The 23,757-nt window shown below is 39.3% G+C and overlaps 1 protein-coding gene across 12 annotated transcripts in view; it reads right to left on the reverse strand.

Annotated features, from left to right (window-relative positions):
• Positions 1-231: 231 nt before the first annotated feature.
• The window catches only part of Acbd5 (acyl-CoA binding domain containing 5), a 36,500-nt gene continuing 12,974 nt past the window's right edge, over positions 232-23,757 (reverse strand). For 4 of the 12 annotated variants that reach the window (XM_076572548.1, XM_076572547.1, XM_042277992.2 and 1 more), the window contains 8 exons: positions 20,265-20,399; positions 18,001-18,198; positions 17,108-17,211; positions 12,313-12,541; positions 8,713-8,912; positions 5,571-5,612; positions 4,695-4,804; positions 232-362 (listed from right to left, as the gene is read on the reverse strand). In XM_076572548.1, the coding sequence (XP_076428663.1) occupies positions 350-362; positions 4,695-4,804; positions 5,571-5,612; positions 8,713-8,912; positions 12,313-12,541; positions 17,108-17,211; positions 18,001-18,198; positions 20,265-20,399 (1,031 nt within the window). In that variant the 3' untranslated portion in view covers positions 232-349. Of the gene's footprint in view, positions 363-4,694; positions 4,805-5,570; positions 5,613-8,712; positions 8,913-12,312; positions 12,581-17,107; positions 17,212-18,000; positions 18,199-20,264; positions 20,400-23,757 lie in introns of all 12 variants that reach the window. The other 8 variants (XM_076572546.1, XM_042277993.2, XM_042277987.2 and 5 more) reach the window with 3 other exon arrangements.

Genomic DNA, 23,757 nt, shown 5'->3' on the forward strand with positions numbered 1-23,757 from the left:
AACAGTGCCTTATAAAAGCAGTTTATATTTCTTATGGGAGAAAATCAGGTAAACATGTTACTAAACAATAATTAATAACTCAATGTCCTTCAAGCTCAAAAAGAGTAAGTCTATGTATGCCACTTAAAACCTAACTATGATTGATTTTTCAAGTATCAGCAATATTAGTCCTTAAAATGTTACCATTTGTGTAGTGCAAAGAATACATATATATATCTATAAACAAAACTATTGGACAAAAAAGAAATGTAATCATCACAAACTGAGATTTTCTTGTGAAATCCACAATCCATTTCATATTTTAGGTCATCCAGGTCAGTAAGTCTTCTAGAGTAAAATGTGATTTTCTTCAGTTTAGTTTTCTTTAAAAAGAAAGTAAAAACAAATCCTGTAAGTATAAATGCAACCTGAATATCAAGCACATTCATACCAAAGAATTTTCTGGACAGTAACACAACATTCAAGTTCAAGATAAAACTATGAAACTACAAATGATCATTAGGAAGTTACTTCATGTGACTTAGCATGGTAGGAAAGATGTAATTGAAGGTACCAAAATTATCAAACAGTTTTCTGTGTATTTATTCATTTATTGCCGGTGCTGGGGACTATGCCCAGGGCCTTTCATGTGCTAAGTACATGCAGTATACCAAGCTATTATAGAACAGCCTTCAAGTAGTTTTTAATAAATAATTTCAATTTATCTCTCTCCTTTTGCCTTCTAATTCTCATACTTTACTAACTGGCTACTATCCAGTTAATGCTTGGGGGAATTAAATCATAATTTTATGAAAATGAAAATATGAAACAAAAAAGTTTAGCAATGCAAACTTATTTTCAGGTACTGTACCAGGGATTCAGGGGTTAAATATGGCAGGCTCCTAGTTCAGTTCAGGGGGGGGGGGGGGGGCAGGGATGGGACGGGACACATACACCTCAAAAAATGGATATATGTGACAGTTTTAATTAAAGTAGAGTAAGCTACCAGATACAGGTAGTCTTGCTAGTTCAGAGCACAACCATCAATACATGATTTGCAAAAGCCCCCACTGCTAGAAAGAATACACTCAGGATGCCAAACTGCCTGGAACTTCCATTACAGACTGATTCATCTCTCTAGACATACTCTTAACTATGCAACTCGTTGGCAGTAATATTTTATTATTTTTAATTATGTGTTAAAGGGGGGAAACGTGCACATGACTTCGGGTGTCCACAGAGTCCAGAAGAGGGCATCAGATCCCCTGAAGTTAGGGATAGTTGTGAGGCACCAACATGGGTGCTGGGAACCAAACTAGGGTCCTCTGGAAGAATAGTATATACTCTTAACAGCTGAGCCTTCTCTCTAGCCACAGGTGTAATATCTTAAACACTCAGATACTTTAAGTTCTGTAGAAAACTTCTTATATACACTTCCTTGGCATGAGTGGCATTTTAAATAATCAGATTTTAAACAATAGGGGGTCTCTACATCAGGAACAAAATGCCCATGGAGAAAAAACTTGAAATGCCTGACAAAGAGATGTGTATGGTTCTGAAGATAACTGCTTGCGAAGATGTAGCAGAAATGTTAGCTGTAGGGTGCATGCACAATTCACTACACTTATTAAGGACCACATGATGCATATTGCTACACATAGCCCTTTGCAAAGCAGCAAACAATTGAGTTCCTTCTTGAACTCCCAATCTTCCAAAGTGCCAATAAATATCAATCATGATCTTCAAAACTTCAGAATGTTTTTCAACTTTTTAATGGAATCTTTGTTTTGTGTACCTAAATGTGTTTAATTAACTTATAAAACAGATGCTGTAGTGTATTATTAAAAGAAAAACCACAGGAAAAGGAATAGCAATTCAATCTTCCCCCTCACCAGCTACACTCTATGAGAACTGTATATGGAGGTTCCTCTGCTGTAAAGCCTCCCTATTTAATGGCACTCAAAATGCTAAAATGCCTGGTGCTTGCTACAGATTCTCTCCTCTGTAGAAATCATTATGCCCAGCTCCGCTGGGCTGATTTTATGTCAGTACCTTATACATGCCTCCCCCCAGGCTAAAGAATATTCCTCTTGAGACCTCCCCATTCCTACTCTTTTGTTTGTTTTTAAAAACAGGGTTTCTCTGCATATCCCTGGCTGACCTGGAACTCACTCTGTAGACAGGGCTGACCTCAAATTCACAGAGATCTTTCTGCCTCTGCCTTCCGAGTGCTGCAAATAAAGGCATGTCCGACCACCACCACCCAGCTCTACCAATGTTTCTCCTAACTGATAGACTCACTGTCCTCGACAAACTGAATGTAGGAATCTGAGAAGGCTGAGAGCGGTTGAAATTCCCTTCTGTCACATTAACAATTTCAATGTTGTCTTCTGTCCCAGCACTTGGGAGTGGAGGCCACCCAAGAGTATAGGAGACCCTGCCTCAAAAAAATGTAGACCCTGTGAAAACGAGTGGGTCTGAGTCTTTCTTTGCCTGCTCTTGGGACTCTTTTCCTCTTGTTGCATTGCCATATCCAACTTGGAAATGATAGTTTGTGCTTCATCTTATATTTATTTTGTTATATTTGGTTGTTATTTCCTAGAAGTCCTTTTCTAATAACAGACAGAAAGGAAGTAGATCTGGAAGGGAAAGGAGGTGGGCAGGAACTGGGAGGAATAGAGGGACAGGAAATATAATCAGGATATATTATACAAAAAATCTATTTTCAATAAAATAAAAAATAAAAATTAGAAAATAACTGCTAGATTAAGATTAAGATACCTAAATCCTCTCAAGCCTAAAACTCATTTCCTTATTAAACTTGGTTCTGCTGCCTCCAACCCTCAACTATCAGCCACATATGTAAGCAAACTGTGTTTAAACATACACTAAAACATACTGTACTAAAAAATTTGCAACTGGAAAGATCACTTAACAGTGAAAAACTCAATAATAAAGCAGAAACTTTGTTGTTTCTCCATCTCTGAACAACTAAAAGGGATACTTAAAAGAAACAGTGAGCCTCCTTTACTAGACTTCTGCTAGCAATGAAGTCCTAAAGTAAATGAATTACTGAAGTAATTTTACAAAAATAGTCCAATTTCAAAGGAGTGTGACAACACAGGCCTACAATCCCAGCACTTGAGAGACTAAGGCAAGATACCACTACAAGTTCAAAGACAGCCTGAGCTCAAGCCAGCCTAAGCAAAGACTGAAACTCAAGCTCAAAGAACAGAGAAATAAACAAACAAACAAAAAAATCTACTTTTCTGTAACTGCTAAAACAATTTTTCTTCTACGTTGTTTTCGTAAGACAGGGTTTTACTATGTAAGTGGCTAGCCTGGAACTCTTGATCCTCCTGTCTCCATCTCACAAATGCTGAGATTATAGGTATGGATTATCATGCTTGGATTTACCATTTGTTTTTTTAACCTTTCATGATGTGGTAAGCTGTTTCAATCTTAAGTTAAAAAAAAATAAATAATTACTGTTCTATGCCAAATTTCTCAACTACCTTCTTTTTATGTATTTTGTGTATATGTGTGTGCATGTGTGCATGCAATCACGTGTGTGTAGTGCATGTGTGTGTGCTGAATGCATGTAGAAGCATAGGTCATCAGGTATCATTCCTTAGAGCAGTGGTTCTTGACTTTCCTAATGCTGTGACAGGTGAAGAACCACTTAGAGGTTATCCATGCTTTGCAGCAGTGGCTCTCCACCTGTGGGTCAGAATCTCTTTGAGGGCCAAACCACCCACAGGCGTCACCTAAGACTACTGGAAAATACGGATATTGACACTATGATTCATAACAGCAGCAAAATCACAGTTAGGAAGTAGCAACAAAAATGTTATAGTTGGGGTCACCACAGCATGAGGAGCTGTATTAAAGGGTCACAGCATCAGGAAGGTTGAGAACCTCTGTTTTAGTGGAGGCAGTGAAACCCACCAAGTAGACCAGGCTGGCTGAGCAGCAAGCCCCCTACCACCCTGTAGCAGCCTGCTTATCATGTGTGGCCATGCCCAGCTCTGCTCTGTAGGTACTGAACATAAAACTCAGGTCCCTCATGCTCGCTGTGCAACTAAGCTATCTCCAGAGCCCTAACCACTGGCTTTCCACAAAAGAAACAAGAATGAAGTTTGGGGGGAGGCACTGGAAATTACATCTCAGTGGTGGACCATTTGCCTAATATGAGACCCTGGGCTCTACACTCAATATACTCCCAAGAAAATAAGAATAATAAAAAATAAAAGGGGGGTTGAAGCACACCTAAAATTTGTTAACTATTGTAGAAGTGATTTCATTTAAGTTCTGTGTCTCCAAAGAGCATACATATAAACAAGTTTAAAGGGATGGGAGCTACCAAAACAGTGACTGCTGCCTCTAAGATTCTATTAAAGCTCTGTAGAAATAGCCTTTTAGAGCACCATGTTTTCAACAAGCCATAAAACTTACAAAGCATATAGTCACTGTCATGTTACTTAAATTAAAGGTGTACAAATTCATCACATATCCCAGTGAAAACATTGTTTACCTTTTACAAGTACACAGAAATCCACAGATAACTTTTCCAAGGTAGTTTTAGTCTCAGGATCAGATGTTCAGAATGACAATGCATCTATAAAGGAGACCTATCACCTTAACGACTGCTGCAAGTTATATCTATTACAAGTTATGAGTTCGTGCACTATTTCAATTATAAAGCTTAATATTACCTTCTCCTTCTTTGATAATATAAATGCACCAACCACTGGGCAATAAAGGGCCATATAATAGCAAAAGTTAATGCACCAGGAGACATCTCAAAGGGCCACCAAGATGGTCTCTGGGAAAATAAAATACGCTTGTCATTTATCTCTTAAATATTGCATGGAGAAACTTGAAGACATTTTTGTTTTGTTTTGTTTTTCAAGGCAGGGTTTCTCTGTGTACCCTTGGTTATCCAGGAACTCACTCTGTAGACCAGGATGGCCTCAAACTCAGAGATTCTCCTGCCTCTGCCTCCAGAGTGCTGGGATTAAAGGCATGAGACACCATCAACCAGCTTTGAAGACATTCTTAATATAATGCATAAAAATTAAAACTAATAACAAATCTCCCCTCTTTGAAGACATTCTTTTTTTTTTTTTTTTTTTTTTTTGGTTTTTCGAGACAGGGTTTCTCTGCGTAGCTTTGCGCCTTTCCTGGAGCTCACTTGGTAGCCCAGGCTGGCCTCGAACTCACAGAGATCCACCTGGCTCTGCCTCCCAAGTGCTGGGATTAAAGGCGTGCGCCACCACCGCCCGGCTGAAGACATTCTTAATACATAATGCATAAAAATTAAAACTAATAACAAATATCTCCTCTGCAGATTACTCTATGCTCAGTAAGCAGACTTCTAAAACTTAAACACATTCAATTTTTTTATGGTAGGAAATAAGTTTATTATAAAATAAAGTACAGCACTCTCAAGGAAAAGAGTGGGCAAAGACCAAAAGAGAAACAGCCCCAAATATATTTTAGCTTCAATGCTCTAAAAGGTAGATTTCATATTAAATTACTTTAGTATCTCAAAAAATGTAAATGTATTATAATTTACTCAAAACTCTTACCTGTGAGGAGGGCTGATTACTTGTCTGCAACGATAATTTCGCCTTTAAATACAAATGAAAAGTAACAACTTTGACAGAATGAAAAAAAGGTATAATTGGGGGGGGGGGGTGTTTGTGTGTTTCTATTTTGAGAAAGGGTCTCTAGCCCAAGCTGGCCCTACAACTCCCAATGTAGTTGACTTGAACTTCTGACCCTCCCTGCCTCCACTTCATCACACCCTACACTGCCCCACACACCTGGTTTATTAGCCACCCCATGTCATCACCCCCAACACCACACACACCTACCTGGTTTATGCAGTATTGGTAATCAAACCCCAGGGTTTCAGGCATGCTAGGCAAGCAATCTACCTACTGAACTACAACTGTAGCCCACTTAACAGTTTTTCTAGTTCCTATGTTTTAAGTAGCTTAGTCTCTCTTTTTGTGTTAAATTTTGATTACAATAAAGCCAGCACTGACCAATGAACAAGGTCCCTAAACCTGTGAGATATACAAATCCCTTCCTTATACTGCTTACATAGTTCAAACTCTACAAAATTATACAAATAAAATCTCAAGTCAATGTTGGAGATGTAGTTCAACTGGTAGAGTTCTTGCACAAATCACTTGTATTTAATCCCCAGAACATACCAACCAAGAGCTGGTTCGCCTATAATCCCTGCACTCAGGAGATGAAGACCAGAGGGCAGACGTTTAAGGTTATCCTTGACTACACTGAGGTCGGTATGAGATACATGAGATACTATTTCATTTTTTAAAATTATCTAAATTGTATCTACTCTTTCCACAATTTCATTTCATAATATATATATAGCTTCATATATTTATAGTACTTTTCAATCTAAATTCTTAACTTCTTTTAGCCTTATCACCTCCTCAACTTTGCTTAATCTAGTCTCCACACAAGCCATCGATTTGCACACATGTCTGAGAACTACAGAGGATGAGGAGGAGTGCTATGAACTGCTGTCTTCAAGAAAAGACTTGACTATTACACTCATGAATTCATAGCAGCAATGGCTGTTACATGCCCAATGCCTGAACAAGGTTAAGCCAGCCAAAAGTCTAGCAGGAATGTGAGAGGAGCTCATGAGTTCCCACCTCATAGATGAGGAGCTTTGGGTAGATGATGGCTGCTTGGAGAGGGAGTCATTTTTCTTTGAGGTTGTGGTAACTAGAACATTGTCCACACTTTGGGGAGGGCTCCACACCCATGTGCATATGGACAGCACTAATTGACTCAGTAGATTGAGTCCAAAAGAAGAAGGCCATGGCGGTTCCCCCAAGGCATAGTGGGAAATGCCTTTAATCCCAGCACTTGGGAGGCAAAGGCAGGTGGATCTCTGGGACTTTAAGGCCACCTTGGTCTACATAGTGAGTTCCAGCTCAGCTAGGCTGCATAGTAAGACCAAAAGAAAATGTTGGGGGCTGGAGAGATGTTCAATGGTTAAGAGCATTTTCTGCTCTTCCAGAGGCCCTGAGTTCAGTTCCTGGCACCTATATCAGGTTTATTCATTAAAGGGTAGCAATTTGTATAAGAGAAAGTCCAGCAGCCTAAGATATCTGGATTCTTCCAGGGCTTTTGTAAGCAACTAGCTACACTGCCTTTTTCTTTTCTGTGGTGTTAGATTTTTGAACCCATGGCCTTAAATATGCTAGGAAAACATTGTAACACCAAGCTACACCCTCAGTCTCTATTGTATTTTATTTTCATGGATTAATTTTTTTTTATTGAAGATAGATTCTTTTCTAACATAATGATATCACTATTACAATTTCACCTCCCTCCCTCTACTCCCCCTCCAGCTCTTCCCCACCTCCCCCTCCATCCAGATCCACTCCCTTTCTGTCTCTCTTTAGAAAAGAACAGGCTTCTAAGGGATAATAATAAAATATAACAATAGCCAAGCAGAGGTGGTGCACGCCTTTAATCTCAGCAGTTGGGAGGCAGAGGCAGGAGAATCTCTGAGATCCAAGACAGCCAGAGCTACAAAGAGAAACTCTGTCTCAAAAAAAAAAAAGAAAGAAAGAAAGGGAGGAAGGGAGGGAGGGAAGGAGGGAGAGAGGGAGGGGGAGAGAGAGAGAGAGAGAAGGAGGGAAGGAAGGAAGGAAGGAAGGAAGGAAGGAAGGAAGGAAGGAAGGAAGGAAGGAGAGAGAGAGAGAGAGAGAGAGAGAGAGAGAGAGAGAGAGAAAGAGAGAAAGAAAGAGAGAAAGAAAGGGAGAAAGAAAGAGAGAAAGAAAGAGAGAAAGAAAGACATCATCAAAGAAAATACAGTTAGACAAAACAAAAACTATCATATCGCAGTTAGACACAACAAACAGAAGAAAAAGAGAAGGGACAAGAATCAGAGACCCACTTGTTCACACTATCAGGAATCTCAGGGTTTGATTTAACATCCTTGGATCTTACAGGACCAAAATATAGTGAAGATCAAACTATCATTTTACCATTGATCTCTGGTTTTAAATTTTTGATACTAAAATTAACTTACCCTAAATAATTACCAACTTAATATCTTACCTCTACAAAAAGTTTACTACACAAGACTTTTTTTTTTTTTTTTCCCAAGACAGAATCTTTCTATGTAGCTCTGGCTGTCCTGGAACTCTCTATGCAGACCAGGCTACCTTCTGAGTGCTAGAATTAAAGGCATGATGTGCCACTGTGTATGGAATGACTCTTTAAAGATAACTATTAGATATTAGTAAAGATTTCTTTGTGCTTCTTTAAACTTCAGGGCTTACTAGAAAGTTTTCTTCTCGTACCAAGTATCTAATCCCTAACTTCAATGTACTAATTTTTTTATTCCCTTCAGTACTGCAGATTGAACCCAGGGCCTGTGAATGCTAAGCCACTGAATTATATCCCTAGCATTCTGTACTGCTCAATTTCACAATCTAAAAATTTTCTATTAATGTAAGTGACACTCATCTTTTAGGCCAATCTTTTCTTAAACAATATCTTCAAAACTAGTGATTTTTATTAACGAAAATTAAAATGTGTCAACTTACAAAAATGTGTATTTATGCAAATCTGAATGTGAAAATATATTTATGCAAGTATCATTGATAAAGATTCTACACTGCTTTATAGAATCAAAAAACAGAAGATAACAATGAGATCAACTCAGTAACTTACCTGCGAAGCAGTTAGTGTTTCCAGTTTATGAAGTCTCTGAAGGACATTTTGCATGTCCTCTTGTAATCTGATGAGCACCAGGGCAATCTGCTCATTGAGGCTGCCTCTGGAGCCTCGGTCTGAGCCCCAGCGTTCCCCATCACCTCCACTTCCGACTTGCCGACCCTGGGTTCCTTCACTCAAATGTGGCATTCTATGCCCTATTAAGAGAGTAAAGTAAGTTAGCTAACCATAAAGTTTCTTTTTCAAATAGAAATAGTGTATTATTCATTTTCCTTGGTAAATCCTTGATATGTAAATAAACAAAGTAAAACAAAAGCAATCAGGAAGCACATAGAATAAACCGGTAGGATTAAAAGAATCTACTCTATGTTAAGGGAAGACTGTGCATAATTTACTAGTATATGACAATGTTTATAAAATTCATAAGGAAGACTCATGTTCAGAATACATGTTTAAAAACTCTTTACTGGGACTGGAGAGATGGCTCAGCAGACAAAGAGAACTTGTTGCTCTTGCAGAGGACCTGGGTTTGACTCCCAGCACCTGCATGCCAACTTAAAACCATCTGTAATTCCAGGTCCAGGGGATCTGACACTAACTTCTGAACTCTACAGGCATGCACATGGTGCACATACATACATGCAGGCAAAACATTCATACATATAAAATAAAAATAATTTTTTTACCCCCTTTACTATAAAGGTAATTAAAACTGCTTTTTAAAAAATATAACTTGTTTTACAATATTAAAAGTTACATTAAATGACTAGAATTTCCTTCTTGTTTTAAAAATATTTTAAGCTCATAAAAGGGTTTTCTAATTATAAACTGCATACTCCTTATACATATTAAAATATCTTAGCCGGGCGTGGTGGCGCACGCCTTTAATCCCAGCACTCGGGAGGCAGAGCCAGGCAGATCTCTGTGAGTTCGAGGCCAGCCTGGGCTACCAAGTGAGCTCCAGGAAAGGCGCAAAGCTACACAGAGAAACCCTGTCTCGAAAAACCAAAAAAAAAAAAAAAAAAAAAAAAATCTAACTACTAAGATTTTCTATATTGTCATTTATTCCTTTTTATATGCACAGATTTAAAAATTGGCTTAACCTCATAATTACGTACTATTTTTTAAATCATATTACAAACATTTATCTCCATCACTGACTTATTCAAAAAACACTTACATATTATATAAATTCCTTAATATGAACCCTGAGGTAATTAAAACAACCTTTCTGTATATCTGACTAGAGTGATTATAAATTTTTGCTAATACAAAAACCAGGTATGGTGAGTGGTACATGCTTGTAATTCTAGCACTTGGCAGGGTAGATACAGGAGAAGCAGAAGTTCAGAGTCAGCTTGGGCTACATAAAGAGTTCAAGGCTAGCCTAGGATACATGAGATCCTGTCTCAAAATAATAACAAAAAATATTATTTTAAGGCTGGGTGTGGTAGGGCACTCATTTAATCACAGCACTTGGGAGGCAGAGGCTGGCAGAACTCTGTGATTTCAATGCCAGTCTGGTCTAAATGGAGAGTTCCAGAACAGCCAGGGCTCTATCCAGAGACCCTGTCTCAAAAACAACAACAAAAAAAAAAACCCAACCCACACAATTATTTTGAAATTATCAATTATTACTCTCTCTGTGTGTGTGTGGGGGGGGGGGTTGGGTCTTGAGCCTATGTCCTCACGTGTACAAGATAAGCACTCTACCACTGAACTACATCCCCAGCATAGCTAACAGTTTTTATTACTGTGTATTCTTGCAGAAATGAAGTGTTACAGATCTTTCCTCATAACAGAAGCCAAGGGTTTTTTCCTTCTCACCTTTCCCACACCCTCTTGGTCAGAGGTCAAAGCAGATCATCAAGTGAGACAGACACCCCAGTTAATTTGAACTCTTGATGCAGTTCTAGTTATAACACAAGGAAAGAGCTAGATCTACGTAAATTCAATGAACTGAACACTAGGAGATCCAGTTCAATCCTTTCCTGATTTTCCTCTCTGCTTTATGCATTCAGTGTGCAAACATTTCTATTGACTGCATGGATTCTTCCTACAATTTTCTATATTACAATGATGCAAAAGTATACCCATATAACAATTGTGTTTTTCATCTGAAGAACAGTATTTTTTAAAGATTTATCTGTGTATGTGAGGGAAAGTGAGAAAGAGAGAGAATGTTTATGTCTGTGCACCATGTGCAAGCAGGTGCCCAAAGAACCAGAAGAGGGTGCTCAATTTCCAGAATGGGAGTTACAGGCAGTTGTGAGCCCTCTGAAATGGGTGCAGGGAACCGAACCCAGGTCCTTTGCAAGAGCAACAAATACTCTTAACCATCATCTCTCCATCTCCATCTCATCCATCTCTCCAGCCCCTGAAGTATAGTATATGTTTTTAAATAGGCTTTGTGTTAGATGACTTGGAACAAGAACAAGCCAATGCAAGTGTTCTGAGTACAGGGAAGGCAGTTAGGCTACATGCATCTTCAACTTACAATAGTCATGGTTTCCAAGGGATCTACTGGGACATAACCCTAGTGAAAATAGAGAATATCTATACTTTGTCCAAATGATTCTCTCTTAATCCTTTTCCCTTTCCTTTCCCATTCAACAGTGGGGACTGAATATAAGCTATGACTGAGCTATACTTCTTGTTCTACTCTACAATTTTTTGGGGGGAGTTTGTCAAGACTGTAGACCAGGCTGGCCTCAAACTCAGAGATCCACCTGCCTCTGCCTCCAGAGTGCTGGGATTAAAGGCATGCACCATCACCAAACAGCTCTCTACACTACAACTTTATATATTCATTCTCTCTCATTCTTTTTTCATATTTTTATATAACAAATGTATTTACTTTTTTCCACACTCATATCCAGTCTGCTCCCTGATCACATCACTATTCCTTTTTTATTATTATTATACTTATTTATTTTGTGTCAGGGTGGAGGGCATGCTCACGCCAAGACATGCACTGGAGGTCAAAGGACAACTTGTGAAAATCAGTTATATCTCCTTCCACCCAGGGATCAAACCCAAGTTGTCAGGCTTGGCAGCAAGCACACTTACCTGCTGACCACCCCACCAGCCCACATCACTACCATCAATTTTTTAGTGTTCAATGCTCCTTAGGTCTTCTGATTTGTCAGCTTTATATGATCTCCCTCAACCCAAGTAAGGAAAAGATAAATAATTCAGACTGACTTATACAGGGACTCATAGTGGCAGCACAGTTAGAGCAGTCAGTGATGATTCAGAGGGAAGAACAAAGAAAGCATAAGTGCGGTTCCTTAGACACACTGTATAATGGGCTGCCAAGGTGGATCCGCAGATAAAGACACGTTGCCGAGCCTCACAACCTGGGTGTCCTCTGATTTTCACATGCATGCCATTACATGTAGAGTGTACACACACACACACACACACAAATGTTATTTTAGAAAAAAATGCACAAAAGGTTAAAAAAATAAAGCTGAGCACTGCCACACCAACCCTTGGCAGCCAGAGGTAGAAGGATCACTACCAGTTGTAGGCCAGCCAGAGCTAGATAATGAGACTCTCAGAAATGGAAATGAATCAGTGACGGGGAATACAGACCTCTCCCTCTTCTGACATTAGAGAGGTCCTCACTTTCTCCTCCTCTCTTCTCACGGGGTGGTGCTCCGCTGTTACTTCTGCCATCTTCTCCTCCATGCTTTACTTCACCTTTTCCCTCGACTGCTACCATCCGCATTTTCCCAATGCTGCCATTTCTGGGAGATATTTGAGCGTCTTCACAAAAACCAGAATTTTCCAAGTGCTGACTGGGATCACCACCTAAGTAATACTGAAAGTGTCCATTGTTTGACATAAAGCTGTCTAAAGACTACAAATTTAAAATGACAGTTAAAACTTACAAATATAAATGACATATCAAAAGTTTTCATAATAATATAAATACTGGGTGGTTTTTTTTGTTTGTTTGTTTTTTGGGTTTTTTTTTTAAAGATTTATTTATGGGCTGGAGAGATGGCTCAGAGGTTAAAAGCACTGACTGCTCTTCCAGAGGTCTGAGTTCAATTCCCAGCAACCACGTGGTGGCTCACAACCATCTGCAATGAGATCTGGTGCCCTCTTCTGACCTGCAGTCATACATGCTGTATACAAAATAAATAAATAAATCTTTCAAAAAAAAAAAAAAAGATCTATTTATTATGTGTACAGTGTTCTGCCTGCATGCCAGAAGAGGGTGCCAGCTCTCATTACAGATGGTTGGAAGCCACCATGTGGTTGCTGGGAATTGAACTCATGACCTCTGGAAGAACAGCCAGTGCTCTTAACCACTAAATACTGTTTTTCTAAAAGGGCCCCTTCATGTTCCTGCTGAAAATATTCCTTTCTTTAAAATATTCTTCAACTTGTACTCAGCTTCCCATATACAGGAAATACTGAGATAGGCATGATTTCCTCTATGAACAAAATGTAAGGTTTCCCAAGAGTCAATCAATCACCCAAGATATAACAACACGCTTACCTAAGTTACTATACTTAACTCTAGGCAACCCTAAGGAAAGGGGCTCCTTGCTCGCAACCTTAGTAAGGGAGTCAGAAGAGACTGTTGCTGCATTGTCTGATAAGTGGTATGAAAACAGCATGTGGCAGTTACTACAGCAGTCAATAAAACAGATTCCCAACCCTTACTGGAACTGGGTAGAGGCTTGGTCAGGAAAGGCTTCCAAAAATCAATGATGATGGAACTTCAACTAAGAACAAATGAGCATGGGCCAGGCATGGTGGCACACACCTTTAATTCCAGCACTCAGAAGCAGATGCAGGCAGATCTCTGTGAATTAGAGGACAGCCTGGTCTACATAGTAAGTACCAGACCAGCCAAAGCTACACAGTCAGTCCCTGATTCAACACAAAAACAATAAAGAACAAATGAATATAAGCCAAATCAAAGGCTTCACAATGACAATGGACCATCAATGTGGTTGGGATGGAAGATGTTTGAGAACGTACAACAGAATAGTACTGGTCTTAAAAAACCGAGCACGGAGAGCCAGAGAAGGGAAAGCTCTGAGGACCAGACAGTTTGGTGATATACTAAGATAAATACAGGAGATTAGGCTGTAGGAGAACAAAAAGAAGATAATGGTTCAGATACAGGTAGGTAAAAACTGAAGCCTTAAGTGTCTTAGTTAGGATTTCTGTAGTGTGCTAAAAACACCATGACCAAAAGCAACTTGGGAAGGAAGGGGTTTATTCACCATACAGTTTGTAAGTCATCACTGAGGGAAGTCAGGGCAGGAACACAGAGGCAGGAACCCATGAAGGAATGCTGTTTACTGGCTTGTTCTTCATGGCTTGCTCAGCCTGCTTTTTTATACCATCCAGGACTATGAATCCAGTGATTGCTGTACTTAAAGTAAATCTGGGCCCATGTACATCAATTATAATGAAGAAAATATCCCACTGGATATTTTGGTGGGGACATTATTTCAACTGAGCCCCCTTTCCCAAATGACTCTAGCTTGTGTCAAGTTAACAAAGCTAGCCATCATACTAGGCAAAGAGTAAGGCAGTTAGAATTCAGAAGAGAGAAAACACTCAATTTATTACTTTGATTGCTGTGGAATAATCCTTCTGTACACTGTGAATATGCATTACTCTCATTGGTTAATAAAAAGCTGACAGGCCGGTAGCCAGACAGGAAGTTAGGAAGGAAAGCCAAACTGAGAATGATGGGAAGAAGGGGAGTAGAGTCAGAGGAGATATCAGCCAGCCACAGAGGGAGCAGGACATGCTGGAGGACAGGAAAAGCCATGAGCCATGTGGCAGAATGTAGATTAATAGAAATGAGTTAATTTAAGTAGTAAGAGCTAGTTAGTAATAATCCTGAGCTATCGGCTGAGCATTTATAAATAATACAAGCCGCACTGTGGTAATTTGGAAGTAGCTCCCAAATTGGGAAAACTCTGCCTACATTTGATAGTTATCTGCCTTAAGTCATGCCTGAAACCAAAGAAGCAGTAACCAAGACTGTACTCCTGAAGAACACTATATTCATGGATCAACAGGAAAAGGTGTCTGAAATGAACTGTCCAAGTAGTACATAAAGGAGGCACTCAGGATGTACAGGCAGGTGGATCTCTATCAATGCAGCCTTGTATACATATGGAGTTCTAAGCCAGCCAGAGCTATATACTACAACTTTGCCCTGAAGGGGGAAAAAAGGTACTAATCACCAACTTCCTATTGTTTCTTTGGCTGTTTGGGGTTTTTTGTTTTGTTTTGTTTTTTCAAGGGAACAGGGTGTTACCATATAGCCTTAGCTGGCCTGGAACTTTCTATGTAAACCATGATGGCCTCAAACTCAGGGATATAACTGCCTCTACTCCCAACTGCTGGAATTAGTGATTTAAGCCACCACACCCAAACACAGACTTATGTTTAATTTGCTCTTGTAACACTGAATCTTTTTTTTTTTTTTTTTTTGGTTTTTCGAGACAGGGTTTCTCTGTGTAGCTTTGCGCCTTTCCTGGGACTCACTTGGTAGCCCAGGCTGGCCTCGAACTCACAGAGATCCGCCTGGCTCTGCCTCCCGAGTGCTGGGATTAAAGGCGTGCGCCACCACCGCCCGGCCCGTAACACTGAATCTTGAATGAAATCTGAAGATTGTTTTGTCTAAAAGTTTTTTTTGTTCTAAAGCATTATTTTTATTTTTAATTATGTAGATTGAGCACCTTGTATGTGGGTTTGTGTGAAGGTTTTTGCAAATGAGAGCAATGCCCAGAAGAGGGCATAAGATCCCTTGGGGCAGGATTCACGGGCAGTTGTGAGCTGTCTTGATGTGGTGCTAGGAATCACACTTAGGTCCTCTGCAAAGCAGCAAAGCACTCTTAAGAGTACACACTTTTAACAGCTGAACCAGCTGTCCAGCCCTTGAACTAAAAGTTTTAACTGACTGGAGTATAGTCAATATGAAGAACTAATTTATGCTTGACAATTATTCAGTTTTTTTCACTAATCAATGTTTTAGCAAGAACAGTTTATCCTCTGCACCTCTGTTCTACCTGTCACAGAATATTTATAAAATACATATATGATAAATTATAATGGAACATATTATTGTAATAGTATATACAATTGTAATTGTATATACTATATTATTGTAATAGTATTCTACTATTTATATTATTTTTCTAACATACTGTTTTTATAAAGTAATTTGTATTCTAATTCTAATATTGTAAAATATTAATTATAAATATTAAATGAAAATTAATTATGTGGTATATTTTTTCTGTGCGCGCGCGCGCGCGCGTGTGTGTGTGTGTGTGTGTGTGAAAGCATGTGTGTTGGATATGCCCGTGTGTCAGTGCAGGCATGTGCCCCCATGCATGCACATGCAGAGGCCAGAGGGTAACCAGTAGCCTCCTTTATCACTATCACTCTCCACCTTATTCCCTTGATATAGGGTCTCTCACTGAACTTAAAGCTGACAACCGGAACACCCCAGTGATCCTCCTCTCTTCTGTTCCCTACAGTACAGAGGTGTAGGCACACAAAGCCATATGGCTTTCCTGGATGAACTGAACTCACAGCAATCTGTCTGCCTCTGCTTCTCGAGGGCTGGGATTAAAGGTGTGCACTACCATGCTGGCCTCCACACAGGGCTTTTGAGATGGACACTGAGTATTCAAACTCAGGTCCTCTCATACTTGTGCAGCAAGTCATTTTACCCACTAAGCCCTCCCCCCAGCCTTATTATACACTTTAATTTACACACACACACACACACACACACACACACACACACACACACACACACACACAAAACTGTAAATGTTTAAACATTTTCAAGGTATTTTTAAGTGTGTGTGTGTGTGTACTCCAGTGAGTTCATGGTTGTTATTTTAGCAGTGAGTGCTGCAGCACACATGCAGTATTTAAAGGACAACAACCTCAGATGTCTGTTCTTGCTTTCCACCTGAAACTGAGTCTTCTGCCATTCAACACTACATACAGCAGCCTAGCTGGCCTGCGAGCTTCTCTGGGGATTCTTCTTCTGGGGATTCTCCAGGCCCCACCTCCCATCTCACTCCAGGAGCACTGAGATTACAAATGTACTCCAGCTTTACTCAGGTTCTGGGGATCTGAAGTCTGCACACTTGCACAGCAGGCACTTCGCTCTACAGCATGTATGTTTTCAAAGCAGTGAACAAGCTTATTCGCTACTAACAGAAGTTATGCATTGGATTTTTTTTTTTTTTTGCTTTCATCAGTTTTTGTTAGCATACAAAAAGCAGTGGGTTTCATTATGGCATTTTTGTGCATGAATATCATATTGTATTCTGCATACTGGATATATCACTTTGAAAATTTGTCAATCGGAAATTGTCACCTTTACCTCTTCTTGTCCAAATTGCTCCATAGAATCACAGTATACTTCACTATCTGAATCACTTGTCAAATGAATTCCTGAAGCATCTTCACTGTGATCATCATTTGTATCTAAATATGAGCAAATGTCCAGACAGTATAATTATGGTCTAACAAGAAAAACTTACTTTCATTCTATTTTTCACAACTCATCAGTCCTATATTACATTCATTCTGGGAAAGAAATCTGTCTTACCAAGTCCTAGTATTTACTATGCATCCCAGACTGGCCTCAAGTCCACAATGCTCCTGCCTCAGCTTCTGAAGTGCTGAGATTACAGGTATTCCACCACAACTGGCTGAAGGTCATGACATATATAGATCAATATACTTATCTATAAACTTACAGATCTATATATAGTACATATATTATATAACATACAAGTAGACATATCTATATCTACTTAACTGAAAGGATTACAGTTAGACTTAGGAGGTAAAGGCAGGAAAACCACCAGCAATTCTAGACCACCAGGTCTACAGAGCTGGGTCCTGATAAAACACACCATGGCTCAGAGAGCAGAGGAGCTTACTACCAAGCCTGACTACCTGAGTTCAATGATGAAAAAAGAGCCAACTCCATCGAGTTGTCCTCTGACCTCCACAGACCCTCCACAGACTTACCATGGCACACAACTACACACTATGAACAAATAAAGAAGAAACAGATAGAAGAAAGCCTTCTGGCTCTAATTCACTGTTTCACAGTAACAAACCCTTATACTAGCATTAACAACCCTAAGAAGACATTACTAAGTAAGAGATTTTAAGTCCTAAAGTGCTCCTAAAAATCCTAGAATTGTTAAAAGAATATTTGAGTTGTAGAATAAGGTTAGACGAAGAAGTATCTGAGAACAATACCTTGGTGAACACAGACAACAGTGTTTCCAGTCTGCTCCAAACTCGGATCTACGGGTTTTGCTTCTTTATTGCTTCTGTCCCTCGGGGAAGAATCGCTATGAACATCATTGTGTGTATCCTGAACAAAGCTATCCTTACAGCCATTGGTGACAATGATTTCCAAACTCTTATCTGTTGATTTCTTCACCATTTTCTTATCTTGTATGGGGAAAAAAAAAAAAAGGAGAGATGCATAGAAGTATCTAGTAACCAGGCATGGTTGCTTAGTCTTTAATCCTAGCACTCAAGAGGCAGAGGCAGGTACATCTCTGTGAATTTGAGGTCTACATAGAGAGTACCAAGCAGGGCTACATAGAAAGACCCTATCTTTTTTTAAAAAAAAAAAAAAAAAAAAAAGGAAGCTATTATTACATGTCAAAGCTCACCCAAAATTCACGTTAACTTTTCAAAATGCTCCCCTTCCCCATGACTCTTATAAAATCCTTTAAAACTCATCATCATTATTACCATCATCACCTTGGGCTGCAGAGATGGCCCAGTAGTTAAGAGCACTCCTGTTCTTCCCGAGGACTCAAGTTCTGTCCCCAGCACCCATGTCAGACTCCCAACTGCCTAGAGCTTCAGCTCCAGAGCATATGCTACCCTGTCCTGGCTCTGCAGGCATCAACATGCTCACACAGACTCGCACATAAATAAAATAAACCTAAAAATGAAAAAAGGATTTAAAACAATAGCTTGCTCTTTTCTTTGGTTTTGTTTTTTGCTTGTTTGTTTATTTTTGGTGCTGGTGTTTTATCAAGACAGGGTCTCACTATATAGCCCTACTTACAGAGATTGGCCTGCCTCTGCCTTCTAATATTGAAATGAAAGGTGCCTGCCACCACAACAAACCCTGGGTTTCGTTATTGTGAGAAAGCGTCTCACTATGTAGCCTTAAGTGGCCTACTATTCACTTTGTAATTCAGGATGGCCTCGCACTCACAGCAACCCTGCTGCCTCAGCCTCCTGCCTAGAGGGTTACATCGTCAAATCTGTCTCTAAACATAATCTCTTGAGCTAGAGTTATGTATCTTAACAAGTTAAGGCACTTGCTGTAAAGTCTGATGACCTGAGTTCAATCTACAGGTCCCACATGATGCAAGGAGAGATCTGACCCCAAAAGTTGTGATGCCCTCTGATGTTCCTGTGTACACTGGGGCACACAAACATACAACACTTATGCATGCATGTGTTCACACACACAGAGAGACTAAATAATATACATATATATAATAAATAATATAATGTATGTATGTATATCCGGACACCTATGGTGGCGCACACCTTTCATCCTAACACTTAGAGGCCGAGGGAGGCACCCAGTATCTGTGAATTTGAGGCCTGATCTACATAGCAATTCCTGGACAGCCAGGGCTACATAGAGATAACCTGTCTCAAAAAAAAAAATTTAATTTAAATCTATTTTTAATTTTATTTTTATGTGTATGGGTGTTTTACCTACATGTATGTCTGTATACCACATGCATGCTCGATGCTCTAAGAGGCCAGGAGAGGGCAATAGATCCCCTGAAAATGGAGTTCAGATGGCTGTGAGCTGCCATGTGGTTGCTAGGAATTGAACCCAGGTCCTCTGGAAAAGCAGCCAGTGTTCCTAACTGCTAAGCCGCCTCTCCAGCCCCTAGAATAATGTCCTAATGATTTTAGAATATCGAAGACAAACTGCTCTAGAAACCGAGAAATGAAGAGGATTACCAGACTGACAAACTAATCCATAAAGAACAGAGTGCAGAAGCAACAAGAAGTTGTGCAGTTTTAACATCCCTTTCCTTTCCATAATTGAAATTACTTGTCCTCCTAACAGGACATCAGAATGTGGCACCCCATGATTCCAATACTCCATCAAAATGTATGCCTGAGGTGATCCAAACACTCAAGAGAAGAATCAGGATATACCCTTTTTAAAATTACATAATACATCATTTTATGCACATTTGGGAGACTAGCCTACTCTTGTCCACCCTCAATTGACACCTACTTCATTAATGAATAAGGCTGGCTGCCTGTATATTCCATAGAGAATTTTGTCCACCGAAAACCTGGATATACAGTCAATACCCCAAATGCCACCACATGCATTAATATTATACAAAAAAAAAAAAAAAAAAAAAAAAACCAGCCCAAATGTTCTTATGTCTTTTTATCTTATCTGGTACAAAATTTCGTATGAACTGTACTAACCCGTTACCCAAGATTACAATACTCACCATTACTACCACTCTGCTCTGCTCCTCTGAACTCTTCCTGGGCCTCTTCTTCCTCAGACTCAGCTCCACTGTCACTGCTCTCAGTTTTACCATTAACAGCTTTGGCATTTGAAGAGATCAGAACATTACCAAGATCTAAGGCATGAAATGAAAACCTACATCAGTCATGTGCTAATGTATCTGATGTGGGAATTTGCAAAAGAGAACTCACTAAATCATTTTTTAATTACAATACTAAAAATGGAGGCTAGAGAGATGAGTCAGAGATTAAGAGCACTGGTTGCTCTTCCAAGGGACCTAGATTCAGTTTTAGCACCTACTTGGTGACTTAAACCATAACTCCAGTTCCACTTATACACATGCAGGGAAAACACTCACACACATCAAATAAAAATAAATATTACAAATACAAATATAAATATGTTATTCTTTTACTCTATACATTTATAATTATACAAATTACTTAAATTACCAGTCTACAACAAAAGTGATAATGTCTTAACTATCCTTTCTGAAGCCAAGGAGAACTAATTTTGAAGTTAACATCAATCAAAAAAATGAAGTTGAACATAAATGGCCTTCATACTTAGTAAATGAAAAACGATTTGCTAGCCTGCCAAAAACATTAATATGCTATTTTAGCCCTACCAACAGTCTCCTTGATCTCCCTGATAGTATAGGATAGTATAGTTAGACTCCATTTTAATTGTTTGTTAAGATAAAGCCTCACATTATAGCCCTGGCTGGCTTAGAAAACACTAAGTAGATCAGACTGGACTCAAACTTCCTGCCTCTGCTCCAAAGTGCTGGAATTACAGGCATACATCACCATGCCCACCTAATTTCTTCCTATTAGACACAGAATGCTACATGAATCGGTATCATCATCCTGGCACAGAAGCCATGATAATCAATGCATTATTCAATTTGTGCTGCTAAATGAGGCACAAAATATTACATTTTAAAATCTTTTTTGTATTATCTTTAGGGCTTAGGGCATACAGCCTAGTTTTTATGTATTGATAATATAGATAGATAGATAGATAGATAGATAGATAGATAGATAGATAGATAGACAGACAGACAGACAGACACACTGATTATAAACAGACAGATAGACAAACTTTTTGGGGAGCAGTTTCAAGACAGGGCTTCTCTGTCGCCCTTGGCTGTACTAGAATTCATTCTGTAGACTATACTGTCCTCGAACTCAAAGATCCACCTGCCTCTGCTTCCTGAGTGCTACACCAACACTACTGGTGATATAAACTTTTTAAAACAACAATTTCATCAAAGAAGCAAATTGTATAGGCCAAAGTTTACCCTAAGAGAAGACACAAACTGTAATGTGTTTATCAATTAACTGAGATCTAATTAGAATACAGATCTGGAATTAGTAGTTTTAGAGTGATCTAAGATTGTCCATATCCATAAGGGTCCCATGTATTACCAATGATGTTAGGTTCTGGACCACATTTTGATAAACAACAGTAAATATCATCTGCATAGTCTTTTTAGCATACTAATGAACCCTAAAGAAGGTAGAAAAGGCCAAGTGTGGTAACTGTAATCCTAACACTCAGGAGGCTGAGGCAAGAGGAATCCTGAGTTCAGGTCAGTATGGTCTATATACTGAACCCTGTCAAAAATCAAACAAAACAACAACAATAAAAAAAACAAACAAACAACAAAACAGGAGAGAAAAAGAAGTAATCTTCTACTATAAACTTTTTGGCTTTCTCTTGCAAAAATCCACTTTGACACCAGCAATAAGTCTCAGTGGGTAGAAATGCCCAACATAAACCTGATCTGAGGTCAACTCAATTCTCAGGAACCACAGGGTGGGGAAAAAGCCAGTTCCTACAAACTACCCTCTGACCTCCACAATCACACTGGGTATGTACAAACGCATTCATGGTGTGTGTGTGTGTGTGTGTGTGTGTGTGTGTGTGTGTGTGTGTGTGTGTACATGCACTTTAAAAATCACTAAAAAGAAAAAAATCCAATTACACTAAATTCCAAAATATCCATACACCTTAAACAGTGAGACCTACATTCTTATTTAAGTCCACCTACCTAACCAAATGAAAGACTAAAACTTCAAGTCTATTTTCTATTAGAGAATCATGACATCTCCATAGTTAGCTTTGTAGTTGTAAAAATCAGACTATGAGTCTTATCCATGGTAGGCAAGTATTCTACTAATAATGGTCACTCCCAGTCCTAAGGTATTGTATTACGTAACAAAGGCTTTTTGTCTGGGGCCTTGTATATGCTAAACATGAGAGAAGAATTTTTTTTGTTTTTGATTTTTAAAACAAGAACAAGAAAAAAAAAAAACCCAAGTGTACACACACACACACACACACACACACACACACACACACACACACGAAAAGAAACTCACATCTATGGACACCTTCATCCAAACCTCCATCAAATATGCGTTTGCAACAAAACCATCTGACAGCAGAAAACATCAATGCAGTTATGTGATAATGAACACTACTCAACATCCAAAAATCTATGTAAAAGACCATATAGGGGTTGGTTCAAGGGTTAAGAGCACTGGCTGCTCTTCCAGAGGTCCTGAGTTCAATTCCCCGCAACAACATGGAGGCTCACAACCATCTATGATGAGATCTGGTGCTCTCATCTGGCCTACAGGGACACATGCAGGCAGAACACTGTATACATAATACATAATCTTAAAAGAAAAAACATATAGGGGAATAGTGATTGGTATGTAGAATGAAAAAAAATTTAATAGAAAAAAATCACTTAAAAAATAATCTAAATGACAAAAGCCACATGATTGTTAATCACATAGATGAGATGAAGAACCAAAATCACAACTTTGTTTTTTGTTATAAAAATGGTAAAGAAACAAAGAATATAACAGAACTTCCTTGACCTCACAAAGAACAAAGACTCTAAGAGGCTGAGAGACCGACACAGTGGTGGACAGCACCAGCTGCTGGGGATCTAGATCCCATGCCCATCGCCCGCATACATGGTTGCGCACCACCATCCATGCTGCAGTCCCCAGGGGTCTGACGCCCTCTTCTGGCACTAGGCACACAAGTGGCACACAGGTACACATGCAGACAAAACATCCATACACATAAATACAAATAAATAAGTCTTTTTACAAAATTATCTAGGCGCTGGAGAGATGGGTCAGTGGTTAAGGACACTGTCTCTTCAAGAGAAACTGGGCTCAACTCCTAGTACCCACAAAGTGGCTCACAACCATGCGCAACTCCAGTTCCAGGAGAGCTGATGCCCTCTTCTGGCCTCCAAGGGCACCAGGCACACAAATGGCGCAAAGACACCTACAGACAAAACAAGTATACACATAAAATAATAAAAGAGAGACAGAGACAGCAAGAGACAGAGACAGCAAGAGACAGAGACAGCAAGAGACAGAGACAGCAAGAGACAGAGACAGCAAGACAGAAAGAAAGAGGAAGGAAGAAAGGAAGCAAGCAGC

Source organism: Peromyscus maniculatus, chromosome 5, assembly GCF_049852395.1.
Source record: "Peromyscus maniculatus bairdii isolate BWxNUB_F1_BW_parent chromosome 5, HU_Pman_BW_mat_3.1, whole genome shotgun sequence".
NCBI classification, from domain to species: domain Eukaryota; kingdom Metazoa; phylum Chordata; class Mammalia; order Rodentia; family Cricetidae; genus Peromyscus; species Peromyscus maniculatus.